Source organism: Neofelis nebulosa, chromosome 10 (genome assembly GCF_028018385.1).
Source record: "Neofelis nebulosa isolate mNeoNeb1 chromosome 10, mNeoNeb1.pri, whole genome shotgun sequence".
Taxonomy (NCBI): domain Eukaryota; kingdom Metazoa; phylum Chordata; class Mammalia; order Carnivora; family Felidae; genus Neofelis; species Neofelis nebulosa.
Window position 1 is genome coordinate 114,148,128 of NC_080791.1, and position 8,093 is coordinate 114,156,220.

Below are 8,093 nucleotides of genomic sequence, written 5' to 3' on the forward strand. Positions count from 1 at the left end.
TCTCTCCAAATATTTTTCCGTCCTCACTTTCATTCATATCTCCAAAGTATTTACTATTAATCAATCTCATTCATACACTCACTCATATATATGTCCATCCATCTTCCCATATAGCAGGTCATGTATATGTGCGTAAACACGTATCTGTTTATCTTTCCATATATGTGTTTGCCAATTACTTTGACCATTAAGCCATCCAAATGAGTTAATACTTAAAATAGTTGCTGCAACCTGGTAAACCTCCAAAAAAAGTTACTATTACTTTCATCCATACTATCACTCATCCATATTTCATCTAAGCAACCATCCATGTATTCATACCTCCAATTATCCTCAAAGATTTGTTCAATCTATTCATATAATTTTCAACACTTACTGTATTCACTTTTTAGGTACTGGGGATTTAGCATTAACAAAGTCCCTGTTCTCACAGGGTGACATTATAGCTAGAACAACAACAACAAAAACAAACAAGTATATATTGTAATATATCAAATGATGATAAATGCTATAGAAAATATAATTCAGGGTGGGAGGATATGGAGTTCTGGAGGATATATGATAGTCAAAGAAAACCCCTTAGGAAGGAATAAGCTTTTCCTTATTTGAAAAGAGACTTGAGAAATATTAGCGACAGCTATATACATTGGTGGGAGAAAGTGTCCTAGAAAGAGAGAACAGTGAGTGAAAACCTCCTGATTCAGGTGCATCTGTTCATCAGTCTATCTCTTCAATAGTTTATCTAGCTTATCCACCCAACCACATGTCTATTTACTCACTGTCTGTCTTTCCATTCATCTACTATTTCCTATTTTTGCCAATCTGTCCACTGGATTGATTCTACTTATTTTTTTAATTAGAATGTTTTTGAATGTTTCTTTGTTTTTGAGAGAGAGAGAAAGACAGGGCACGAGTGGAAGAGGGACAGAGAGAGAGAGGGAGATACAGAATTTGAAGGAGGCTCCAGGCTCTGAGCTGTCAGCACAGAGCCCAATGCAGGGCTTGAACCCAAAAACCGTGAGATCATGACCTAAGCCAAAGTCGGATGCTCAACCAGCTGAGCCACCCAGGCGCCCCTCCATTAGATTGATTTTAGATCAATGGATCAATTTTGTCCATTGATTTTAGATCTGTCCATCTAAAACTCTATCCATTATCCATCCATATGTCTTTTATTATTATTTTTATCATTATTATTTTATTATTGATGTTTTAGTTAATATACAATGCAATATTGATTTTAGAAGTAGAATTCAGTAATCCATCATTTATATACAATTCCGAGTGCTCATCGCAACAAGTTCCTTCTTTTTTTAAAAATTTTTAAAAATCTTTATTTTTGAGAGAGAGAGAGACAGCATGTGAGGGGAGTAGGAGCAGAGAGAGAGGGAGACACAGAATCTGAAGCAGGCTCCAGGCTCTGAGCTGTCAGCACGGAGCCTTACGCGGGGCTCGAACTCATGAACTGTGAGATCATAACCTGAGCCGAAGTTGGACACTCAACCAACTGAGCCATCCAGGCGCCCCACAAGTTCCTTCTTAATACACATTATCCCTCTAACCTACCTCCCACCCACCTGCCTCCATCAGTCCTCAGTTTGTTCTCTATCATTAAAAGTCTTCTGTGGTTGGTTTCCCTTTCATCCATATGTCTTCATAACCTTCTATTAGTCTACCAATGAGCTATCTGTCAACATGCCATCCAATTACCCACGAGCTTATCCATACTTCCATTCCATGTGTCCATTCACCAATCCATCCATCCATCCATCCATTTACCCACCCACCCACCCACCTATCCATCCATCCATCTTCCATACCTACATACATCTATCCACACATCCATCTACCCATCCATCATCTATCCACTCATCCATCATCCATTCACACAGCTATCCCTCTGTCCATTCATCCATCATTCATCACCCACCCACCCACCCATCCATTATTCATCATCCATCCACCCACCCATCATCTACCTACACATCCATCCATCTGTCCATCCATCCATCTGTCCATCTATCCACCCATCCATAATCTGTCTACACAAACATCTATCTGTCTATCCATCCATTCATCATCCATCTATTCATTATCCACCCATCGACTCACCCACCCATCCATCTATCCACCCACCATCCATCCATCCCTTATCCATCTATCCATCATTCATCTATCCATTCATCCTCCCACCATCTATCCGTCCACCCATCCATCTACCCCTTCATCCATCCATTCCTCCATTATCCATCATCCATCCATCCATTCAACTGTTCCTAATTCCTACCTTTCTTCACCCACTTTTCCTTTCATTCAGACTTTTCTCCATCATTAAGTCTTTTAGTTTCTTTTTTTCTTTTTTCTGTGACTAAGACATGGCTCATAAGCTTGTAGTCCAAGAAGAGAAAAGAGAAGACTCTCATGGCCCGGTAGGCTGAGTGCCAAAATAGAGCTTAAATAAGGACCAGAGAAGTAGGAATGTGTCCTCAACACACACACGCTCACAGAGTGGTATACCAATGAAAGATGCAATAGGCACCCAGGTGGGGGTGGGGAGAAGGGGTAAGAGGGTGACCTCATGGCTCCTAGTGGCCCTGGATAGAGAAATGTCTCTGGTTTACATTGGAGGCAGCCTCCAAATGCCCTGAGCCCTCATCTGTCTTATGTGGGCCTCAGCCCAGCAGAGAGAGAAGAGCCAGGGAGGTGGGTGTAGTAAGAAAGCTGGGACTGGGTTGGGAGTGAGACCAAGGGAAAGACTGAAGGTTTCTTTCTAGGTTCCTCCAGAAACAACTGGCTAGATCCATCTGTCCTGAGTCCCACTTCTCTCCTGAGAGGTGGTACCTGGGGGAGGACGAGAAGGCAGCCTTGGGTTACCTTGGCAGCAAAACTATAAAAATAACGAGTTATGCCCAGGAAGGGGGACAGACGCCTATGGAGTGCGGGGCTGTGCTCCTCCCTGGGAGCAGGAAGGAGCAGCATCTGAGGTCCCATCTGCCAAGCACAAAGCAGGGCAGTGACTGTCCCCCTCTCCTCCCACACAGTCCATGTGGCAGCTGAGGAAGCCGAGGCTCTGGGGGGTGGGGGAACTGGTGCAGAACTTGCCACCCCCTCCCCCCACACACTGCTACTGTTACACCCCACCTCTGCTGGCTGTCCCTGCTGCCTTCTGAACAACAATACAGCTGCCCCTGTGGCAGGCTCCAAGGTCCGAGTCCCTCCTACTCTTGCCGGGGGGAGGTGGGTGCCTCGGAGGGGGTTATAGGCAGGCTCTGGGTTCCCAGACAGTCCCTTCCTGCCAGCCAGTAGGACTAGACAGTGGTCCCTCCACCACCCCACCAGCTCCCAACTTGGCAGCTTGGAGGCAGTTAGCTGATGGAGTTTGGACAGGGCTGCCCCCCCGCCCAGGAAAGGGTGAGGGGCTTTCCTCCCCACCTCCTGCCCCCCACTTCTTAATGGCCTGTGTCCGGCACCACAAGGCTCTGCTGGCCAACAGGGTTAGGAGGCCTGATTTCCAATATTCCCTCAGCTCCTATCCGCCCCACACCCCACATAGACCCCCAGCCCCCCTGTCCAGGCTCATGGGGTGGGGGCGGGGGCGGGACGGGGCTGGCCTGTGGCTATGTACTCCTACCTACCCCTAGGAAGGTTTGAGAACTCCCTTTGCTGGTTGCCCTGGATCCCCAATATCCGAGAAGATGTTAGGAGCCCCTGGAAAGAGGCTTCCCTGAGATGAACTGGCTGTGGGCCCTGGGAGCGACGCCTCTTGAAAAAATCAGCTTGTTCTGATAGGGCCAAGTCCCATTTCTGCCTTTGGGGAGGTCTCTGGAGGTGACTTTTCAGCTATGCCTTATTCTGGATGGGCCTCAGGGAGCACCGGCCTCACCCCTACGGGAACCCGCTGGGAGCAGAGCCATCAGGCAGCCCTGTGTGAGGTTATTGAGCACCTCTGAGAGGCAGCCCAGATACCCTGGGCCCCCTGGGCCTGCACCCCAACCTTGAGCCAGAGCGGGTCCCAGAGCAGGTTGTTAGGACACACACCTCCAGGCTGGGGTCAGCCAGTGTCCCTCCAGGTTTGGGACAGTGTCTCTTGGCAGTTCATTCGGCCCTTAAAGCCTTGGTTTCTCCCCGTCAAGTGCCTCACTGGCTAACGGGAACCTCTGTTTGAAGAGCTTGGTGAAGGCTGGAACATGGGGAAACTGAGGCCTCAGGGGTGGGCCTTACTTGTTCCAGAAAGAGCCATACCTCTGGGACCCTGTGCCCCTCCTCCTGCTCCTCCCCCTGCACTGGGGGCTCAGACCCCAGGAGAGCAAAGCTCAAGCCCTCAGCCTCACTGCTGGGACCCTCATCTTCCCAACTGAGGGCCCACCCACCACTCTGGCAACCTCTGAGGGAGACTGAGGCAGAGGCGAGCTAGTGGGGTCGTGCAGGCCAGCCACCGCACGGAACTACAGTGTCACCCTGTCTGGGGCCTGCCTTATTCTGGTCCCTGAGACCCTCCTGGTGCTGCCCCTGTGTGCCTCCAGCATTGTTTGTATGAGGAGGCAGATGGGGACCAGGGAGGGGGCCAGGATGCAGGAGAGGATTTCCGACTTCCTGAATCAGCAGCGGGGCGGGGGGGGGGGGGGCTGCAATGTCCCCAAGTATGGTGTGGTGTCCTCTCCCTGTCCCCCACCTAGGGAAAGAATGTGACAGGGCCCAGAGGGAAGGCAAGAGGAAGCCAGTGACCTCCGCCAGCCCAGGCACGGGAGAAGGCATCCATCATCTGGGCTGAGCTCAGCCTCCCCCTCCCTGGGAAACTTCCGGGCGCCAGAGACCCCTGACCTGGAGGGAGGAGGAGAGGGGGCCCACCTGGGAGTCTAAGGCCTGACCCAGCTCTGACTGCAGTCCTCAGGTCTGGAGCCTGGGCAGGGCTGGGAAGGAGCCCTGGGGAGCCACACCCAGGGCACCCACCCGCAGCCCACCGCCAAGGCCAGCACCTGCTTCCACTCTCCCTCCTTCACGGCCTGGGGCGCTGCCTGCTGCCCCAGAGCCGTGCGCCCCGGCTCCACCAGGTGGTGTCCAGCCTTGCTGGGAGGGCGAGGGGTGAAGGACCACCAGGGGGTCTGGCTGTGTGGGGGGGTCCTGACCCGTGGGGTGCTGCCCCTCCAAGGCCACAGACCCCTCCCACCCTGGCTCCCTCAGGGAGTCAGGAGGATGAAGTCCAGGGTGTCCACAGCCCCCAGGCTAGCTCAGCTCCCTCCTTCAGACGCCAGCCACCCATAGCCTGAGGGGACTTGTGGCCTCTTTCCTGAAGACCCTGGGGTCCAAAGAGCAAGGCCAAGGGCTTCTGCAGGGACAGATAGCCCAGAAGGGGACTCTGACCAGGGTGGCCCCGAAGGTGGTCCCTGCCCTCTCTTAGGTCTCTGCCCTGCTTCTTAGCTCCACACATGGAGAAGTACTGGGGCAGCATCCCTGAATCACCAGGAGCCATGCCCTGCCTGCGGGGCAGCGGGGGTCAGGAGCCCAGGGGGCAGGGAAACAGCGGCTTACCCAAACCTGGCCCCCAACAGGGTCCTCAGGGCCAGAGCTGCCCAATTAGTTGGGGGCGGGGGTTGGTGCTTAGGACCAGGGCTCCCAGTCAGGACTAGGGCCCCAGGACGGGACCAGGGTCCCAGGATGGGACCAGGGCTCCCAGAATAGGACCAGGATCCAGGATAGGACCAGGGCTCCAGGAGAGAACCAGGCTTTCCAGGATAGGATCATGGTTCCCAGGACAGGACCAGGGTTCCCAAGGTAGGATCAGGGCTCCCAGGACAGAAATGGGCTTCCAGGATAGGACCAGGACTCCAGGACTGACCAGGGCTCCAGGACAGGAGCAGGGCTCAAGGACAGGACCAAGGCTCCAGGACAGGACCAGGGCTCCAGGACAGGACCAGGGTTCCCAAGGTAGGATCAGGGCTCCCAGGACAGAAACAGGCCTCCAGGACAGGACCAAGGCTCCCAAGACAAGACCAGGGCTCCAGGACAGGACCAGAGCTCCAGGACAGGACCAAGTCTCCCAGGACAGAACCAGGGCTCTAGGACAGGACCAGGACTCCAAGACAGGACCAGGGATCCTGGACAGGACCAGGGCTCCAGGACAGGACCAGGGTTCCCAAGGTAGGATCAGGGCTCCCAGGACAGAAATAGGCCTCCAGGATAGGACCAGGACTCCAAGACAGGACCAAGGTTCCCAGGACAGAACCAGGGCTCCAGGACAAGACCAAGGCTCCCAGGACAGGACCAGGGCTCCAGGACAGGACCAAGGCACCCAGGACTGACCAGGGCTCCAGGACAGGAGCAGGGCTCCAGGACAGGACCAAGGTTCCCAGGACAGAACCAGGGCTTCAGGACAGGAGCAGGGCTCCAGGACAGGACCAAGGTTCCCAGGACAGAACCAGGGCTCCAGGACAGGACCAGGGCTCCAGGACAGGAGCAGGGCTCCAGGACAGGAGCAGGGCTCCAGGACAGGACCAAGGTTCCCAGGACAGAACCAGGGCTCCACGACAGGACCAGGGCCCCAGGATAGGACCAGGGCTCCAGGACAGGACCAAGGTTCCCAGGACAGAACCAGGGCTCCAGGACAGGACCAGGGCTCCAGGACAGGACCAAGTTTCCCAGGACAGAACCAGGGCTCCACGATAGGACCAGGGTTCCAGGACAGGACCAGGGCTCCAGGACAGGACCAAGGTTCCCAGGACAGAACCAGGGCTCCAGGACAGGACCAAGGCTCCCAGGACAAGACCAGGGCTCCAGGACAGGACCAAGGCTCCCAAGACAAGACCAGAGCTCCAGGACAGGACCAGGACTCCAGGACAGGGCCAGGGCCCCAGGACAGGACCAGGGTTCCCAAGGCAGGATCATGGCTCCCAGGACAGAAACAGGCCTCCAGGATAAGACCAGGACTCCAGGACTGACCAGGACTCCAGGACAAGACCAGGGATCCCAGGACAGGACCAGGGCTCCAGGACAGGACCAAGACTTCAGGACAGGTCCAGGCCTCCAGGACAGGACCAAGGTTCCCAGGACAGAATCAGGGCTCCAGGACAGGACCAGGGCTCCAAGACAGGACCAGGGCTCCAGGACAGGACCAAGGTTCCCAGGACAGAACCAGGGCTCCAGGACAGGACCAAGGCTCCCAGGACAAGACCAGGGCTCCAGGACAGGACCAAGGCTCCCAAGACAAGACCAGAGCTCCAGGACAGGACCAGGACTCCAGGACAGGGCCAGGGCCCCAGGACAGGACCAGGGTTCCCAAGGCAGGATCATGGCTCCCAGGACAGAAACAGGCCTCCAGGATAAGACCAGGACTCCAGGACTGACCAGGACTCCAGGACAAGACCAGGGATCCCAGGACAGGACCAGGGCTCCAGGACAGGACCAAGACTTCAGGACAGGTCCAGGGCTCCAGGATAGAACCAGGCTTTCCAGGATAGGATCATGGTTCCCAGGACAGGACCAGGGCTCCAGGACAGGACCAAGGTTCCCAGGACAGGACCAGGGCTCCAGGACAGGACCAAGGTTCCCAGGACAGAATCAGGGCTCCAGGACAGGACCAGGGCTCCAGGACAGGACCAAGGTTCCCAGGACAGGACCAGAGCTCCAGGACAGGACCAAGACACCAGGACAGGTCCAGGGATCCAGGATAGAACCAGACTTTCCAGGATAGGATCATGGTTCCCAGGGCAGGACCAGGTCTTCAGGACAGGACCAGGGTTCCCAAGGTAGGATCAGGGTTCCCAGGACAGAAATAGGCCTCCAGGATAAGACCAGGACTCCAGGACTGACCAGGGCTCCAGGACAGGAGCAGGGCTCCAGGACAGGACCAGGGTTCCCAAGGTAGGATCAGGGCTCCCAGGACAGAAACAGGCCTCCAGGACAGGACCAAGGCTCCCAAGACAAGACCAGGGCTCCAGGACAGGACCAGGGCCCCAGGACAGGACCAGGGCTCCAGGACAGGACCAAGGCTCCCAGAACAGAACCAGGGCTCCAGGACAGGACCAGGACTCCAAGACAGGACCAGGGATCCTGGACAGGACCAGGGCTCCAGGACAGGACCAGGGTTCCCAAGGTAG

General features: G+C 55.1%; 1 protein-coding gene across 1 annotated transcript; it reads right to left on the reverse strand.

The window, feature by feature from the left end:
* Positions 1-5,623: 5,623 nt before the first annotated feature.
* Positions 5,624-7,287, reverse strand: LOC131488336 (uncharacterized). The gene is made up of 2 exons (XM_058690039.1): positions 7,144-7,287; positions 5,624-6,931 (listed from the first exon to the last, which is right to left on the reverse strand). The coding sequence occupies exons 1-2, from the start codon at positions 7,285-7,287 to the stop codon at positions 5,624-5,626; spliced, it is 1,452 nt and encodes a 483-aa protein (XP_058546022.1).
* Positions 7,288-8,093: the final 806 nt, after the last annotated feature.

What these genes read in the sequence shown, in the direction of transcription:
- LOC131488336 (XM_058690039.1), bottom strand. Translation starts at nt 7,287, where the DNA reads ATGATCCTGCCTTGGGAACCCTGGTCCTGTCCTGGGGCCCTGGCCCTG. An exon ending in GTCCTGGGAGCCTTGGTCCT is followed by an intron (nt 6,932 to 7,143) that starts GTCCTGGAGCCC and finishes AGTCCTGGTCAG; the next exon opens with TCCTGGAGTCCTGGTCTTAT.